The sequence below is a fragment of the Culex quinquefasciatus genome, chromosome 3 (genome assembly GCF_015732765.1).
Source record: "Culex quinquefasciatus strain JHB chromosome 3, VPISU_Cqui_1.0_pri_paternal, whole genome shotgun sequence".
NCBI classification, from domain to species: domain Eukaryota; kingdom Metazoa; phylum Arthropoda; class Insecta; order Diptera; family Culicidae; genus Culex; species Culex quinquefasciatus.
The window spans coordinates 11610957-11630304 of record NC_051863.1 but is presented as its reverse complement, the minus strand read 5'-3'; the positions used below and the strand labels follow the sequence as shown (position 1 = coordinate 11630304).

At 37.3% G+C, this 19348-nt stretch overlaps 3 protein-coding genes across 3 annotated transcripts in view; 2 read left to right on the top strand and 1 right to left on the bottom strand.

The window, feature by feature from the left end:
• Positions 1–4388: 4388 nt before the first annotated feature.
• Positions 4389–9317, top strand: LOC6041197 (katanin p60 ATPase-containing subunit A-like 2). Its single transcript, XM_001850439.2, has 3 exons — positions 4389–4564; positions 4626–5874; positions 9068–9317. The coding sequence occupies exons 1-3, from the start codon at positions 4553–4555 to the stop codon at positions 9223–9225; spliced, it is 1419 nt and encodes a 472-aa protein (XP_001850491.2). The 5' UTR covers positions 4389–4552; the 3' UTR covers positions 9226–9317.
• A 24-nt stretch (positions 9318–9341) lies between these two features.
• LOC6041198 (survival motor neuron protein) lies at positions 9342–10562 on the bottom strand. Its single transcript, XM_001850440.2, has 2 exons — positions 10397–10562; positions 9342–10325 (listed from the first exon to the last, which is right to left on the bottom strand). The coding sequence occupies exons 1-2, from the start codon at positions 10418–10420 to the stop codon at positions 9480–9482; spliced, it is 870 nt and encodes a 289-aa protein (XP_001850492.1). The 5' UTR covers positions 10421–10562; the 3' UTR covers positions 9342–9479.
• Positions 10563–16918: 6356 nt separating this feature from the next.
• The window catches only part of LOC6041200, a 57689-nt gene continuing 55259 nt past the window's right edge, over positions 16919–19348 (top strand). Inside the window, exon 1 of the mRNA XM_038262401.1 lies at positions 16919–17428. Within this exon, the coding sequence (XP_038118329.1) occupies positions 17403–17428 (26 nt within the window). The 5' untranslated portion in view covers positions 16919–17402. The remainder of the gene's footprint in view (positions 17429–19348) is intronic.

The window sequence follows — 19348 nt, the reverse complement described above, 5'->3', positions numbered from 1 at the left end:
TTTGGTCATTTTGGTCATTTTGGTCATTTCGGTCACTTCGGTCATTTTGGTCATTTCGGTTATTTTGGTCATTTTGGTCATTTTGGTCATTTTGGTCATTTTGGCCATTTCGGTCATTTTGGTTATTTTGGTCAGTTCGGTTATTTTGGTCATGTTTGTCATTTTGACCATTTCGGTCATTTTGGTCATTATGGTCATTTTGGTACCGGGACCGTGGTGTAGGGGTAAGCGTGGTTGCCTCTCACCCAGTCGGCCTGGGTTTGATCCCAGAAGGTCCCGGTGGCAAATTTTGAGACGAGATTTGTCTGATCACGCCTTCCGTCGGACAGGGAAGTAAATGTTGGTCCCGGTCTAACCTAGAGGTTAGGCCGTTAGCTCAGTCCAGGTGTAGGATTCGTCTCCCTGGGTCCTGTCTCGGTGGAGTCGCTGGTAGGCAGTTGGACTCACAATCCAAAGGTCGTCAGTTCGAATCCTGGGGTGGATGGAAGCTTAGGTGTAAAAAGAGGTTTGCAATTGCCTCAACAATCAAGCCTTCGGACACCTAGTTTCGAGTAGGAATCTCGTAATCGAGAACGCCAAGGCAATGCTGTAGAGCGAATAATTTGATTTGATTGGTCATTTTGGTCATTTTGGTCATTTTGATATTTTCGGTCATTTCGATCGTTTTGGTCATTTTGGTCATTTCGGTCACTTCGGTCATTTTGGTCATTTCGGTTATTTTGGTCATTTTGGTCATTTTGGTCATTTTGGTCATTTTGGTCATTTTGGTCATTTTGGCCATTTGGGCCATTTTGGTCATTTGGCTCATTTCGGTTATTTTGGTCATTTCGGTCATTGTGGTCGATTTGACCATTTCGATCGTTTTGGTCATTGTGGTCATTTGGGCCATTTTGGTCATTTGGCTCATTTTGGTTATTTTGGTCATTTCGGTAATTTTGGCCATTTTGACCATTTCGATCGTTTTGGTCATTGTGGTCATTTGGGCCATTTTGGTCATTTGGCTCATTTCGGTTATTTTGGTCATTTCGGTCATTGTGGTCGATTTGACCATTTCGATCGTTTTGGTCATTGTGGTCATTTGGGCCATTCTGGTCATTTGGCTCATTTCGGTCATTTTGGTCATTTTGGTCATTTTGGTCATTTTGGTCATTTTGGTCATTTTGGTCATTTTGGTCATTTTGGTCATTTTTGTCATTTTGGTCATTTTGGTCATTTCAGTCATTTTGGATATTTTGACCATTTCGATCGTTTTGGTCATTTTGGTCATTTTGGTAATTTTGGTCATTTTGGTCATTTTGGTCATTTTGGTCATTTTGGTAATTTTGGTAATTTTGGTAATTTTGGTAATTTTGGTCATTTTGGTCATTTTGGTCATTTTGGTCATTTTGGTCATTTTGGTCATTTTGGTCATTTTGGTCATTTTGGTCATTTTGGTCATTTTGGTCATTTTTGTCATTTTGGTCATTTTGGTCATTTTGGTCATTTCGGTCATTTTGGATATTTTGACCATTTCGATCGTTTTGGTCATTTTGGTCATTTTGGTCATTTTGGTCATTTTGGTCATTTTGGCCATTTTGACCATTTCGATCGTTTTGGTCATTGTGGTCATTTGGGCCATTTTGATCATTTGGCTCATTTCGGTTATTTTGGTCATTTCGGTCATTGTGGTCGATTTGACCATTTCGATCGTTTTGGTCATTGTGGTCATTTGGGCCATTTTGGTCATTTGGCTCATTTCGGTCATTTTGGTCATTTTGGTCATTTTGGTCATTTTGGTCATTTTGGTCATTTGGCTCATTTCGGTTATTTTGGTCATTTCGGTCATTGTGGTCGATTTGACCATTTCGATCGTTTTGGTCATTGTGGTCATTTGGGCCATTCTGGTCATTTGGCTCATTTCGGTCATTTTGGTCATTTTGGTCATTTTGGTCATTTTGGTCATTTTGGTCATTTTGGTCATTTTGGTCATTTTGGTCATTTCGGTCATTTTGGATATTTTGACCATTTCGATCGTTTTGGTCATTTTGGTCATTTTGGTCATTTTGGTCATTTTTGTCATTTTGGTCATTTTGGTCATTTTGGTCATTTCGGTCATTTTGGATATTTTGACCATTTCGATCGTTTTGGTCATTTTGGTCATTTTGGTCATTTTGGTCATTTTGGTAATTTTGGTAATTTTGGTCATTTTGGTCATTTTGGCCATTTTGACCATTTCGATCGTTTTGGTCATTTTGGTCATTTTGGTCATTTTGATCATTTTGGTCATTTTGATCATTTTAATCAATTTGATCATTTTGGTCATTTTGGTCATTTTGGTCATTTTGGTCATTTTGGTCATTTTGATCATTTTGATCATTTTGGTCATTTTGGTCATTTTGGTCATTTTGGTCATTTTGGTCATTTTGGTCATTTTGGTCATTTGGCTCATTTCGGTCATTTCGGTCATTTCGGTCATTGTGGTCGATTTGACCATTTTGACCATTTCGATCGTTTTGGTCATTTTGGTCATTTTGGTCATTTTGGTCATTTTGGTCATTTTGGCCATTTTGGTCATTTTGGTCATTTTGATCATTTTGGTCATTTTGATCATTTTAATCAATTTGATCATTTTGGTCATTTTGGTCATTTTGGTCATTTTGGTCATTGTGGTCGATTTGACCATTTCGATCGTTTTGGTCATTGTGGTCGATTTGACCATTTCGATCGTTTTGGTCATTGTGGTCATTTGGGCAATTTTGGTCATTTGGCTCATTTCGTTCATTTCGTTCATTTCGGTCATTTCGGTCATTGTGGTCGATTTGACCATTTCGATCATTTTGGTCATTTTGGTCATTTTAATCATTTTGATCATTTTGGTCATTTTGGTCATTTTGGTCATTTTGGTCATTTTGATCATTTTGGTCATTTTGATCATTTTAATCAATTTGATCATTTTGGTCATTTTGGTCATTTTGGTAATTTCGGTCATTTCGGTTATTTCGGTCATTTCGGTCATTTCGGTTATTTTGGTCATTTTGGTCATTTTGGTTATTTTGGTCATTTCGGTAATTTCGGTCATTGTGGTCATTTTGATCATTTTGGTCATTTGGTCATTTTGGTCATTTTTATTGATCATTGGTGCGCTGGAAGTGGGGACGCGAAGTCGTGATTATTCAAGTTAATTGCTTTGGGTGCTTTTGTGTCGCTGTTCGTATGGGGTGAGTGATTGTGGTAATTTTACTGTCTGCATGTAAATTTATCAACTCACTATATGATTTATATAAATGTTTATATTATTCCTTATCCTTTCCCTTTCCTGTAACACACCATCTCCTCGTACCATATATGATCAGACTGTTTAAATTAACGAAACTTTCTAGGACAGCATGGGAACCATCTGGAGCATTTATATTTTAAATTACTGCTATTTTTTAACAGCTTCCTGGAATCATCATGATTTTATTGATTATAATTATTATATGTATTATATTTGTTTCATTTATTATTTTTACAAAACTACATGCTTATTACATAATACACTAAAGACTCACATTTACACGTACAAACTTCCAAATCATTGAATACATTACGCATTCAACAATTTTCATCGGCCCGATGAAATTCCCCTAACCCCCATTCCAAACCTCCCAAAAATATTCCGTTCACTTTTAAAAGTCGCATGGCTTCCCTGCACTTTTGCCACTAGTGAACAACAAAAACATCCACTCCCAAATCCCCACGGGACTGTATGGGCGTAGCCTTGGAGCACAGTGTGGAAATTTACGTTCTTAGATATATTTGATAGCAATCAAATTGTCTAAGAATATTTAATTGACCATTGTGAAGGGGTGCCACAGTGTGGTGCAGACCCGTTATGCTATGCTATGCTATGCTATGCTATGGTCATTTTGGTCATTTTTATTATTTTGGTAATTTTAATCATTTTGGTCATTTTGGCCATTTTGGTCATGGCGGTCATTTCGGTCATTTCGGTCATTTTGGTCATTTCGGACATTTTGTGCGTTTTAGTCATTTTGTTCGTTTTAGTCAGTTTTTTGTAAGTTTTTTTTGTCATTTCGGTCCTATATGTCATTTCGGTCATTTTGGTCATTTTAATCATTTCGGTCATTTTGGTCGTGTTGGTCATTCTGGTAATTGATTAGTGTGGTGGCAGTTATATGTTATATTATGTTTTGTCATGTTAATTTTCATTTCTTTTGTGTCGCTGTATGAGAAATTTTAATACACATTCTTACATTTTTTTTCGACCTTTCAGATATGATTGGACACCCCGGAACTACAGATTGACACCGTGACCCTTGGCAATCTGTACCCAGAACCACGTTTGATTCAATTCAATTTATCGATAATTCAGCGCCAAACACAGCAATCCGTTGCCATGCGTTTCCTACGCAACGCGCCCGCCTCTGCCAAAAGCACGTGCTGCTTCGCGCACCGGTCAACAACGGGGAAAGGAACCTACCGAGGCGCGGGTAGAAACGTTTATTTTTTATTAGTTTGTTTATTCCTGAATGCCCTACTCGCGCCGACCGGTTTATCAGTTGAACTTGCAATGTCCTTCGAGGTGAGTTGTTTAATTTTGTGGGATTTCTCCGGATCTGGCAGTTTTTATCGATCTCTTTCAGCAAGACAAACGCTCGCTGTACGAGCGCCGCCGGAACATCCTGTACCTGGTGTCCAACTACTTCTCCATCATGGGCCTGACGCAGGCCCGACAGGCTCTGCTGGACGAAACGCACCTCACCGAAGAGTTTGAAGTGTGTGACAACATCGACCTGGACACGATGTACCAGGAGTACTGCAGCTACTACCAGCTCAAGTTTGGCAAGGCGCCGCGGATCGTGAAGAAAGCGGACTCGCAACCTGCGACGGCACCGGTTCTTCCCCAGCGGAAGCAATCCGGCTGCAAGAAGCGAACGCAACCGAAGCAGACGCTCTCGCCACGTGGCGAACCGGAAGTCGACGGGGAGGCGAAGGGGCTGGGCAACAATTTGACCGTGTCGCAGCTGGTCAACCCGAACCAGCCGGTGTCGCCCAGTAAGGTCATGGAGAATGGAATTGGTGGGATGGTACCGAATTTGAGACCGTTTATCCGATTGCACGAGAATTTCTCCAGTGATTGGAAAGAACTTGCGGATTTGATTTGTCGCGACCTCATCAAGAAAGATCTTCATCAGCGCTGGAACCAGGTCAAAGGTTTAGATATGGCGGTCAGCTTGCTGAAAGAAAGTGTCATCACGCCGCTGCAATATCCGGAACTGTTTGTAGGTCTCGCCAAACCTTGGCGTTGCATTCTACTGCACGGTCCTCCCGGAACCGGGAAAACCCTACTCGCCCGCACTCTCTGCTCGGAAACGCACGAATCCATCACGTTCTTCAACGCCACGGCCAGTACGCTAATCTCCAAGTGGCGCGGTGAGTCGGAGAAACTGGTCCGCGTCCTTTACGACGTGGCCCGGTTCTACGCGCCGTCCATCATCTTCATCGACGAGTTTGACGGGCTAGCTTCGCGTCGAGATTCCGTGGGTGAACACGAAGCTTCCAAGCGGTTCAAGAACGAGTTTCTGTCACTGATCGACGGGTTGGACAGTTCCGACGAGGAGCGCGTCTTTCTGCTGGCTTCCACCAACATTCCGTGGGAGATTGATTCGGCGTTTTTGAGACGGTTTGAGAAGAAGATTCTGATTGATGTGCCCGCGGCGGAAGGGAGGAGGGCGATATTTGGAGAGCTGCTTCCCGACACGGCCACGTGGGCACGGGAGCGGGTGGACGAGCTGTGCGCCATGACGGAGGGTTTTACCGGCGATGAGATACGGATCGCGTGCAAGGAGGCGGCCATGATGGTGGTGCGGGACCGGATCGGAAAGGGTGGGGGTAAGTTGTATTAGGATTAAGGTTTATGCATTTTTGTTCTGGAAATTCATCGTTTTTAAAACTACCGTTTTAAGCAAAAAGATTGCTAGTTTTTCGCAAATCGACTTTTTAATGCTTATTTTTTATTTGAACGAAAAGTCTGAAATTTCGGATAATCGAGCCTGAACTGTATTAGAAAATCAGTATCTTGGGAAGAAATGTTCGGATCGATTTAGTGTCCTCGGTAAAGTTGTAGGCCTTTTCAAAAAAAAGGGAACGGAAAAAAACTTTTTTTTATTTGACATGTGTGTGTGTGCAACCAACCAAACGGGACCACGCGGTCGCTTCTTACAAATTGAGTTGTTTCCATGTATTTTAGATTTTGAATCTTATACATGCAAATAACTCGCATAGGCATTTGGCAGGTGTTAGCTCTGCCGAGCTTCGGTGACCCATTTCTACGCAGGCTAGCCGTGCGCGAGGTACTTCAGCTTGAATCGACAAGCCCCGCCCTAAAGAACGTTTGCATCAATCGGATTCAAACGTTATTTAGCCCTTCCGAGTCCTTGTCAAATGGACAAAGACCCAGCACGTATATAGTTTGTAGTAGTAGTATTCCTAATTCTACCAATCCAAGGACGGGAGATTGAACCCTGATTCGAGCGACTTTGATGTTTCGTTCATGTTTAGAGTTTCAAAAATTCATATTTCCTGATCTTTCTCGTTTGGAGCAGATGGGAATCAAACCCAGGATCATTCGCTTACAAAGCGAACACCGTAACCAGTCAGTCACGGCTGCTCCATAACTTTTTTTTATTTGACATGTTATCAAATGAATGCAGCTCGAAATATGTATTTTCAATTTCAAAATATTTGTTTTATAGGAAATACACTCAAACCCGATGGTTTGACACCAACTGTTGTCAAACGAACGGGGTCACGTTTTAGTTTGACACCCCTTTTACACGGAGTTCACACACACTACTAAACATTTGTTTTGATAGTGTGCGTGAGCGCCGTGTAAAAAGTGACAGTTCGTCACTTTTTAGTTTGACTTTGACCAACCAACGGGGTACAAACTAAAAAAGTGTCAAACGAAAAAGTGACCAACCACCGGGGGTTGAGTGTATAGTTTTTATTTTTATTTTGATGAAACTTTGGTGTTATTTTTCTATGACCAAAGAAGACGGACGTCTTTTTAAAAGTTTCCATACAATTGTGGTAGCTTTCCATACAAAAAGTAAAAAAAAAGTAAATCTTTCCCAGTTCCTGAGGGGAACACCCTTGAAGAGTATCGGGGCCAGCATTTACAAAGCGGATTCAGTGGCAGTTTCATTCTCAACTTAATGTTAACATGGTAATTAACATTCCATAGGTCGCCTCCCTAAGGTGTCGTGATAAGTTCCAGTTTGTGACGATACACTACCTTCCCTTAACTAAGCAATCGATTCCAGAAGGGAAAAGATCACCAGTTGTATTGGTCCGAGCCGGGATTTAAACCCCGATCTACCGCTTACGAGGCGGAAGCGTTAATACAAAAGGGCTTTTACCATACAAAAAGGCTTTTACAATATTCAAAAATCCGTATCTTGAGAAAGATTTTCTGATCGATTTGGTGTCTTCGGCACAGTTGTAGGTATTGTTTAGAAATCATAGTTGACAAAAAAGCTTTCTTTCAAAATTCAATTGACAGTGTTGCCAATTTTTCGGAAAAAATATGATTTTCTCAAAACTAGAAAAATACATATTTAAATATGTAAGCTTCACCACGTCTAAAAATATATATTTTTTTTTCAAGAAGATCAGATGTTTTTCTACAAACGTTGTTTTCAAAATTTTTTAAGATTGGAAAAATCGAGGAAAAAATAGTATTTTTACCTAAAATTAACCTTTAAATCGCAATAAAATGACAATAACTTGGGGCATTTACAAAACGATTTTTTAAACAAGCAGGACGAAAAAATAATAAAATATCTTCATTAGCCCTGAGAAGTTAACGGATTTTCTTTTCTTATTGTTGAAATGATAAAGACTAAAACTAAAACACAATCCAAGAATTGCAAAAACTCAAAAAACTCAAAAAAAAAAAACAAAACTAAACAAAACAGTCACTCAATTTAGAAGAAATGCGAGGTTGCCTCTCACCCAGTCGGCCTGGGTTCGATCCTAGAAGGTCCCGGAGGCATTTTTCGAGACAAGATTTGTCTGACCACGCCTTCCGTCGGACAGGGAAGTAAATGTTGACCCCGGTCTAGCCTAGAGGTTAGGTCGTTAGCTCAGTCCAGCTTGTAGGAGTCGTCTCCCTGGGACCTGCCTCGGTGGAGTCGCTGGTAGGCAGTTGGACTAACAAATCCAAAGGTCGTCAGCTAGAATCCCGGGGTATAAAAAAGAGGTTTGCATAATTGCCTCAACAATCATGCCTTTGGACACCAAGTTTCGAGTAGGAATCTCGCAATCGAGAACGCCAAGGCAATGCTGTAGAGCGACAATAATTTGTATTTTTTTTAAATTTATTTTTTTTTTAACTAAAAAATAAGGTTAAAAAACAAAAGAAGCTATAGAAATTCTAATCTAATAATTATTCTTTGTTTTCTTTTTACTTTTTGGTTGTATTATCTTCTGTTTTATATTTTTTATTTGATTTTTTTGAATTTCAGATTTTTTTTAAGTTTTTTTTTTATGTTGAGTAAAATTTGTAATTCAATTTATTTAACGTTTTTTGTAGCTTTTTTATTTGTTTGATTTTTTATATTTATATAATTTTCAATATACATATTTTTAGTTCTTTGAAATTTTGTTTACGTTTTGATTTTTTTCTTATGTTTTTTTTTTCAGATTTTAGATTTTTTTTTTTTATTTTGGCCGAAAAATCAGGAAGTAATAGAAGTATGTTGATGATAATTTTGCATATTTGGAGTTAAAAATTTTGTTGAAATTTGGATCAATTGCGATGCACAGTAACGCAAAAAGTTGTTTGCTCAAGAATAAAACTTCGTTAAAATTTAGATTTTTTGAAAGTCAAACAAACAAAACAACTGCATTCTGTACAATAGACTATACAACAACTTTCTCATTAAATGTCAATATTCGTGCCATTGCCTGTAATTTAAATTTCTTATAAGAGAAAAAACTCTTATACATATTTCGATAGAGTGCAATAATCATTATACGTAAAACGGAAAAAAAACTCTTAACTAAATACAATATCTTACAGGCCCGTCCTCTAACGGCAAGTCTTCCCCGGGCACCAGCACCGCAACTGCGGTCCAGTTTGACCAGCTGAAGTCTGCCCTCCGCCAAATTCAACCAGCGTCGGTTCCTTTAATCGAAAAACACCGCGAGTGGAACCGAAAGTTTGGAAATCAATCGTGAGAAGAAATAAAACAAGCCGCTTGAATGAATTTCAGTTCTCTGTGTACTTCAACATTTTGAACACGTAAGTAACATTAGTATTTTTTTTTCTTTTCTATACTCTAAGTGTGTAATTACTTTTGATTGAAAGAAAATCCAATTGTCAACTCAAAACATCGCACGGCGCGAAAAAAAAAATCGTGTGTAAGAAAATGCTTAAATTACTAAGTCATATAAATCAAAGAATACCTTATCGAGAAAAAAAATAATAAAGTTTAGGACGGTCGCGCCCGCTTCTGGGACATCTTTTGGCCGTGGTAAAGGCCCGTGTAGTATCCGCTCATGTACCAGGACATGAGCATCGCCGAGAGATTCTCCGACTCGAGATCGTCCTCGTGCTCGAGCATCGGTGGCATTGGCGGCGGCGGCGGCACCATGAAGGAAGCTCCCATGCCGGCCCCGAACGCGGCCGACGTCTGGGCCGGAAAGCCGGGCCCGTAGTTGATCCGAATTTTGCTGGCCTTTTTGGTGAGCTTCTCCTCGTCGTCGCTGATCTCCATCCGGTGTGAATCGACTTCCGCTGCTTCCTCGGCGGCGTCCTCGCGCTGCTTGCGGCGTGACTTCCGTCCCCACGACGGAACCAGATCGTCCAACGTGGTCGTCTGTTCGTTGTTGTACCCGATGAACCGGATCAGCGCGTCCTGGTTCTTCCCGATGGCCATAATTTTGGCCTCGTAATCTACGCCGTCATCTTCGTACGTGGCCCGACAGTAGTCGCCCACTTTGTAGACCGGCTTGCCGCCGGTTTCAACCGCGCCCTTCTCCTCACCACCACCGCCACCCGTAGACCCTTCCACGCCGGATGATTCCTCTTCGTCCTGTTTGGCCTCCTGTGACGAGGACGCAGCGGCCGGAAGTGCACTGCTGCTGGTGCCGGCTTCCGCCAGCTGTTCGCTTTTGACCGCCGCCTTGGCTTGTGCGGCCTTCTTGTTGGTTCTCATGGCCAATCGCTTGGCCACCTCCTCCTTCACCATCGCCAGCGATTCCTCGTACTTCCGGATGATTAGGGTGTCGTCCCAGATGTCGTCCGTCGATTGCTCGCTCTCCGAACTCAGAGGATTCTGCACAAAGAAAAAAAAAAACAAAACAATGGAAACCCTAAAAGATTTTGGAGAAAGTTATCCCAACTCACCTTTTTGCCACGGTTCGTGTTCATTTCGAATAAGAAAACAATGTGAGCCGAATTCGGACAAACGAACGCCGGGGAACTTGCGGGAAAAAACGGATTCACTTCCGAGGACGCTCGTGCCGAAGATGCAAAAATGCGCAACGGTGACAGCAGAGCGATTCAAAACAAAACGGAGTGCGTTCACAAAGTCCGAGCAATGTGGTAAAACGAAAGAGAGGTGAGCTGGGAGAGAGAAACTGCAAAAGTGTTGAGAGGCAAAGATTACGTCCATTTTGTGGAATTAAAATTTGAATAAAAATGCAATGCACACGAAAAAAAAATAATTTCACTGTTTTTAAAAAACGAAAAACTGCAAAATAATCGCTAAAATCAATCAAATCAAAATTTGCTGATTTTTGTCCCCTAAAGCATATCAAAAAATCTCGAAAATCAAAAATATAGATTTTTGAATATTGAGATTTTGTGAAAAAAGGTAATTAAAAAAATCGGCATTTTTCCATGTATACATATGCTATACACTCAACCCCCGGTGGTTGGTCACTTTTTCGTTTGACACTTTTTTAGTTTGTACCCCGTTGGTTGGTCAAAGTCAAACTATAAAGTAACGAACTGTCACTTTTTACACGGCGCTCACGCACACTATCAAAACAAACGTTCAGTAGTGTGTGTGAACTCCGTGTAAAAGGGGTGTCAAACTAAAAAGTGACCCCGTTCGTTTGACAACAGTTGGTGTCAAACCATCGGGGTTTGAGTGTACTTATTTTTTCTGAAGAGTCCTCAACAATACGTACAACTTTGCCCAAGAAACCAAATTGATCAGAAAATTCATTGAAAAGTTACAGATTTTCGGCTACATATTATCGTACCATTTTTGTATGGACAGTAGCCAAAATTGTATGGAGACTTGTCTGAGTGAACCGTTGACACAAAATAGCTTCTTTGGTCATAGGGAAGGAAACCCACAAAGTAAAATCCCCAAATAAAAAAATACAATAAAAATAAAAATGGACGAAATCGGCCGATTTCGTAGAGAATTGCTCATCTGCCTTTTCGGTAGTTATCTGTGGAAATCCCAACCGGGTAAATTTCAAAAATCTAAAACTATTATAACAAAGGTGGCGTGCGGAAGCGTACAATAAAAAAAAACTGTCTCAAACTCCAAGTCTCGGCGCCCTCGACAGATGTTTAGCCCACACTTCTAATTATCACTTCCTTCCTCCCTTATGATTTTCTTGTCCTCTAAACATTCGCATTCTGAGAGAAAAATGTGGTGCGTCCAGAGACACACTCTGATTACCTGTTGCAGTACGCTAGTTTGCCCTACCTATAACTGCGAGGAACATGTGCCACAAAAAAAAACGTAAGAGGGAATCAAAATCAACCAAATATCTGTGTTTTGTTTCTTGTGATGAAAACAGTTGTAATTTTAAAACTAAATGTACATTGATAAAGTTAAAAAACTTTATCACTTTTGTTCTAAACAATATGGCCTTGTAGATAAATATAAATTAGTTAACTTTTTTAGCAGAATTCAAAGGATTCCACATGATTAAAATATATCTATTTTTTCTGCAGTCTTCAAAATATGAGTTCTAAAAATAAGTATTCTGTAAATGTGAGTTCTTAAAACAAGTCAAAAAAATAAAATACTGAAATTCTGCAATTAATAAAACATTATGTTCTATATAATAATATTTTAGTTTATTTAGTTTATAGCTTCCTGGTACCATCTCAATTTCGTATCGCGTGATTTAATTTTTTTAGAATTTATTTAGTATATTTTTCATCAGAATTACACAAAACTGTGAAATATGGTTTTAAAGGCCATTACAAATTTCATTTCAAACTTTTGTGCCCTCCCCCTTTGCAATTTCTTTGAAAAATTAGGGGCAAAACAAATAATTACTGCTGAAAAGACTTGTACAATGTGTTTTGAACTATACATTGAGTAAAGTTGATTTTTGTATTTATATTCAAACAGCGGATTAAAAAGCATTTTAGATATTTTATGTTTCGTAGGGCCCCTACATCAAAAACTGGCGCAACAATTTCGTGGAACCAATATTTTGATGAATTTATTGATATTTAGGATCTCGACCTTGACCAAAGGGACGAGGGACAAAAACTATAATTTAAATTTGTACCAGCCCAAATTCTCTAGAACCTAAAAATTAAACTAAAGCGATATTGCTTAATTTTTAATGTTTATTTTTGCAGTTATTTCTCCAATAAAGTTTTTTTATTCTTTAAAAACTATCAGATATAAGTACACTCTACTTTTTCAGTTTGTACCCCGTTGGTTGATCAAAGTCAAACTAAAAAGTGAGGAACTGTCACTTTTTACACGGCGCTTACGCACACTATCAAAACAAACGTTTGGTAGTGTGTGTGAACTCCGTGTAAAAAGGGTGTTAAACTAAAAAGTGACCCCGTTCGTTTGACAACACTGGGTGTCAAACCAAAGAGGTTTGAGTGTATGTGTATCTTTTTTTTATTCAGTTGATTATCTATTGATTATATTACACGTGAGGCTATTTACTGTCCCTGGTTGTCTAAATGTCCCATATGCACTTCACTTTGAGTTATTGGTGCAGTTTGTTTCAAAATCTTGTGCTTTTTCAGAAAAATCAAAAGTAGCCAGTACTTGTTCTAGAAATCTGAAGGAAATACAGTATTTTCGCGAAAACTTTACATGTAGTCTTACGTGTGGGACAAACATGATTTTGCATATGAGACATATATGCAAAGTTGGGCAGTTTAGCTGTGTTGAACAGCCGTGTTCAACAAACTAAAATTAATAGAAGTTTTTAAAAACTACTGATACCTTTTGCAATGATTAAAAAACTATAAAAAAATGTTTTGATTTTTCATTCCTAAGCTGAGCAATTGTGATATTAAAAACTGCTCCGAAAATTAAAAAAAAACGTTAAGAGATTCAAAAATGAGCAGTTTTTTTTTTAACAATTTTAAAAATATTTGCACTTAAAATATCAATTAATTATTTATGCAAAAGTTAAAAAAATAACATTTCCAAGATTTAAAAAATTGCATTTATTTATTTTTCCAAAAAAAATCATGACATCTGTTTAAACATTGTTAAAACATTTTTTTTAATCTTAGAGCACAAAAAATTGTTAATTAAATTTTCATTTTGCCAATAAAATGTCGCTTTGTTTCATCCAAAAAATCAGTGGCAAAAAAAGTTTCATTGAAAAAAGTTCAATCTGCTGTAAATTACAAATTAAAAAAAAACTCACTTATTCGCATTTTTGGAAAAGGATTTATTTTTCATATAATTATTATTTATGACACATTCCGGCTTTGCTACGTCTCGAAATTTTTCCCTTTTTTTTCGTAAAATGTTTCGTATAATATCAAAACAATTCCAAAACATAAATGTTATTGCAGATTTGGATTGAAAATAAAATTTTCTAGAATTAGTGACAATGGAAAGTTCATTTTAAGTCGAACTTTTCAATTGCCATATCGATTTCTCAGCGACGTTGCAACGATGTGAGAAATAGCGAAATTTCGACCCTTTCTGGATTATTACAAATTAATGTTCTAGTTACGATAAACAGTTGACTGGACCAATAGAAAAACGAATAAATATTTAAAATGTTCGACCTATCAGCCAAAAAGTGTCGTTTTTGTCGCTGGAGAATGTGTCATATAATTATATAGCGATACAAAAAAGTTTTTATGATTTTTAAATTCTAAAATTTTACTATATTGTAGCCTACAATTTGTAGCTACACTTGTGAATCTGCTTATCATCTTGAATTAAGGCCGTTGCAAATATGTTTTGAAGTTTATGTCCCTCACCGCTGACCAAAGTCAATGCATTTTAGATTGTTTTCAGTCGATTTGACTTGTATTTTCATTAAAATATTGAAGTTTTTTGAAAAAAATATTTTTGTTTGCCCCTTAATTTTTCGAACAAACTTTGAAGAGGGGGGGGCGACATAAACTTTAAAAAATATTTGCAACGGCCTAAATAAATGGGAATATAAAAGATCTAATGTAACATATATATATAAAGGTTGAAAATGCAAATTTCAATTTGCAAAATTAGGGGAAGGTGGGGCAAGACGACCATATGGGGCAAGAGGAACAATCGCTCGTACGGCCAATTTTTACAATTTTGAGTCAGTATCTAGCACATTAAACGCCAAAGATTTAATGAAGTTTTTACAAACCTTTATTTTCTTATAATATTTGGAAAGTACAAAATAAGACTTTGGGTTCGTTTTAAGGCTCATTTTATCAAAATGCATTTTTTCCTAGATCAGTAGTGTCCCAACCAATGACTTGCACCTATTATAAAGTATGATTTAACTTTTGGTTATATTTGTTGAGAGCTTTTAAAAAAAATTGTTCAGGTGGGGCAAGTGTACCATATGGACTTTTGGTATGGAAAAAAATACGAATTGCTGCAACAACATATTTTATTGGGAAATAAATACATAAACGTACTTAATAACTGATAAACAATTGTTTAAAAAAATGTCCATACAAAATATAGTGATATTATGAAAATTTCCTTTTTTTCATCTAAGTAATAATCTTTTTCGTAAAAACGATCAAATTTTTAGTAAAATAATATTCTTTAATCTAAAAATTAAAGAAACGTTTCAAATACATCCTAATCTGATGTATCTAAGTGATAACAGTTCAATTGTCAGCAAATTAACATGTTTTTCATGCATTGTTCCTCTTGCCCCAACGGGTTGTTCGTCTTGCCCCACTAGTTGAGTAGAACATACGGAAAATAAAAAAAAATAAAATCATTTTTTTGCATTAAAAAACAGGATTTTTTGAAAACTTGTTCTATCAAAGTCTTAGTCAAGACCTGGAATAAGATGATTATTATAAAATCCGACTGATTTTTAACGTTTTTTATGGGTTACAACGATCATTTCCTTAGCTTGTTACACTTGCCCCACTTTCCCCTAAATCTTTTTTGTTTAACAACCTCCTGTTTGGTGGATCGACTAGGGGAAAGTGGGGCAAGTGTAACAAGCTAAGGAAATGCTCGTTATAAACCATGTAAAACGTTAAAAAATCTGTCGGATTTTTTAGAATCATCTTATTCCAGGTCTTGGCTGAGACTTTGATAGAACAAGTTTTTAAAAAAAATCTGTTTGTAATGTAAAAAATTGATTTTATTTTTTTTGATTTTTCGTACGTTCTACTCAACTAGTGGGGTAAGACGAACAACCCGTTGGGGCAAGAGGAACAATGCATGAAAAAACATGCTAATTTACTAACAATTGAACTATTATCACTTAGATACATCAGATTAGGATGTATTTGAAACGTTTCTTTCATTTTTAGATTAAAAAATAATATTTTGCTAAAAATATGACCGTTCTTACGAAAAAAAATATTACTTCGATGATAAATAGTAAATTTTCATGATATTATTATATCGTGTATGGACAATTTGTTAAACAATTGTTTATCAGTTTTTAAGAACTTTTATGTATTTTTTTCACAATAAAATATGTTACTGCAGCAATTTGTATTTTTTTCCATAATAAAAATCCATATGGTACACTTGCCCCACATAAACAAGATTTTTAAAAAGCTCTCTAAAACAATAACCAAAACATAAATCATACTTTATAATACGTGCAAGTCATTGGTAGGGACACTACTGATCTAGGAAAAATAGCATTTTGATAAAATGAGCCTTAAAACGAACCCTCAGCCTTATTTTGTACTTTCCAGATATTATAAGGAAACAAAGGTTTTGAAAAAAACTTCATTCAATCTTATGCCCCGTGGCTTTTACGTCGTTTTGGCGGTTATGTGGTAGTAGAATCAGCTAATTGCATTGCTAGCAACATTTCCTCATACTGGAAATAATCAAAATTGTAAAAATTACGGCCTTACGAGCGATTGTTCCTCTTGCCCCATATGGTCGTCTTGCCCCACCTTCCCCTACTTCAAGTGCGTGTGAGATGAGCCCAGCACACTGAATGAGAGCGAGAACACATAAAAAAATTGGAGTGTAATTACGGAGGATTTCCGAAATATTTTCCCTGCACCTTTTCCACCTACCTATTCGGTGGGCTCTCGCGAATGAGAGAGCAAAAACAAAACAAAAACGTTTGTTGCTCCAGGTACGAAGAACGAGAGCGGGGTTTTTTTTGGTTTTATGTTTTTTGCCCCGAATAAGCCACGCGCATCGAGAGACCATCGTTGAGGCGCAGGTGGACTGCGCGCCGCATTCGCGATTTGACAGCTGACGAAGACGGACGCGCACCGAGCAGAGTGGAATAAAAACGCAGCACGTGCTTCACTAGCGGTTGGTGCGCGGTACCGCTGGGAACAGATTTTCAGTTGGTGCAGTTATAATGTAATTGCTCGTTACAAAAAGTGAATATTTGTGTTGAGATGGATCGTGGCCGAAGTGTTTTTTTCAGTTTGACGAACAATAGAAAAAGTGCAGATTTATTGTTCTACCAGTGAGGAAGTGTTCGTGTTGCTGACCAAGATAACTTCATTTAATTGTGTGTGTTTGAATGTAGGTAGAAAATCAAACCTAAAATTAGAAGAACCATTCTTTCGAGAGTGCAACTATCAAGCCATCGTTTTAATATAAATTTAAACCGTACTGAAGAAAAACAAGCTACAAAGTGCAATTTATTATGAAAACCATCGACGCGCGGTGTCGACTAGAGTTGGAGGTTCATATTGGGTGAGGTGATTTATTGGCTCTTCCCAGAAGTGTTGGTCTATAGGAAGCATGAGGCAAAAAATTGGTGCAATAAAAATAGTAGCAAAAATTGTCGAACCACTGCTGGACGGAATTGTGTGTGGAATCGAGTTGTGGGCTTTTTGAAGCGGCAAACATCAGTGCAAACACCGCCGGGGTGGATAAATTGTGTGTAATGTAATTTATCTACTGATCGAAGTTCGAAGTTTTGTTTTTCCTGCAAATCCAACGGACAAGCTCGATTTTGGATCAACTCGGCCCGGGCAGTAACGTGGATTAACAACGATGGGATTATTTGGATGGATCAAAAAGTAAGTAGCAAAGCTAATTTTTAAGACATTTCGTACAAAATTTTCAAATTACAATCAAAACTTTATAGTTTCATTAAATTAATAATTTGAAGCTGGATTAAACATATCTAGTTTTTTTAAAGGTCCTATAATCATTATGAAACAAAATAGCTTATAGGACCTTTGCAAAAAAAAACTTATTGCTGAAAATTTTAATTTCATTGATTAATGAGACATCAGATAAAAAAATAAACTTGAGATTTTATTTTCATAAATTCAATAATATTTTGCAAAGTTTTGGTTGTAGCAAAACTGCAATAATGTTTTGTGATATTTTTGCTTCAGAATTATGATACATGGGTTGAAATTTTAAGTTTTTTTTACTTCCACCTCGACCGTGACTAGAGTCGAGGGACAAACACTTGAAATAGTATTTGTACCAGCCTAATCATCTGAAATGACAGTTGAAATGCTTTTCCTGGATTATTTCAGTTTCCCATAAGCTGAGAAGTTTCAAAAAAAAATTACAGTTTTGACACGAAAAATGACAATGGCTTTAAAATTATTATTTTTTTTTGTATTTTTTGCGTTAAAGAATACGTTTTTTAATTGTAGTTTATGCAACAAGTTGTAAAAAGAGGATTTTTTCAGCACGCGTCGTACATTTAACCAACGAGGTTCACCGAGTTGGATAAATACGAAGAGTGCTGAAAAAATCAAGTTTTGCAACGAGTTCCATACAACATTTTTTGCAATTCCAAAAAACACACACTGAGTGAAATTTTAAATCAAATTTTCATGTATTTTGTCAATAAATCGTTTAAATCAAAAAATGTTGAAAAGTGTTACTTTTCAAAACAAGTGCTGAAAAGTTCAACTTTTCAGCACCCATTTGAGTGCTGAAAAGTAGAACTTTTCAGCATTATTTTGAAAAGTTTTGCTATTCGATTCTGTTATTTTTGGTACAGAAAAGTAGGCTATTTCGTCGTTCAAGAATGACAGGAAAAGTGAGTAGTTTCACGACGGAATTGCGAAAAAGATTTTTTGAGTACGCCAACAACTCGGGAATCTAATTTTACATAAAAGTCTTTCCAAAACCAAATTTCGTCTGTAAATAAGTCTGTGTATGTCTGTGCATTTATCTTAAATTCAAATATATAATTTTACAGTCATGTAAATCCATCAGAAAATGCGTTTGTAAGCATTTGAAGACTGACGAAATAAATTTCGGTCGATATTTTCACAAAACATAAATTTAATGATTTTTTTTTATAAAAGTCTGTGCCCTTCAAAACATGTCTGGCACAAGCTCTCAAAAATTTGCAGGGGGGCGACATCTATATCTCACTACAGGCAGCTCGCCCGTAGCCAACACAAGCTGTCAACTTCGGCACCAGAACAAAAGGTGCAATAAAAAACATTCCCGGCAACAATGCCATGCAATTCGGAGAAGAAGATCAACAAAAACAAAACGCACAGTATGGAATTTGACAGCGCGTATTTGCCGAAAGTGCGGCGCGTCGTTTCGAGGCTGACATGCCGCGTGTCTTTTTCGGGAATACGCGCAATACAAAAGAACAGCTGTTCGTTACGGAATCAAAACAAAGCAACTGCGCACTGTAAAAAAAAGTACAAAAACTGCAGGCATAAAATGGAAATAAAGTAGTTATTGTTTTTATGTAAAATTTTACCGCAATGTACGTTTAAAAGTAAGTGTATGTTTGTGAGGTGATTTTTATCAATTTATTTGCAAAATAAACTACTAAAGTAGGTATTATTTTAAGTTGTACTTTAATCACATGAAACGTTTAACTTAACTACTGTGTAAACTGTGACTTTTACTACAGTAATTCTTATAACAAAAAATGAATTATTAATAAAAGAAATATTTTTGTTTTCACTGTGCGCAGTTTGCGCGCGTTATCAATCTCAATCACCCAA

What these genes read in the sequence shown, in the direction of transcription:
- LOC6041197 (XM_001850439.2), top strand. An exon ending in CCGGATCGGAAAGGGTGGGG is followed by an intron (nt 5,875 to 9,067) that starts GTAAGTTGTATT and finishes AATATCTTACAG; the next exon opens with GCCCGTCCTCTAACGGCAAG.
- LOC6041198 (XM_001850440.2), bottom strand. Translation starts at nt 10,420, where the DNA reads ATGAACACGAACCGTGGCAAAAAG. An exon ending in ACACGAACCGTGGCAAAAAG is followed by an intron (nt 10,326 to 10,396) that starts GTGAGTTGGGAT and finishes TTCTTTGTGCAG; the next exon opens with AATCCTCTGAGTTCGGAGAG.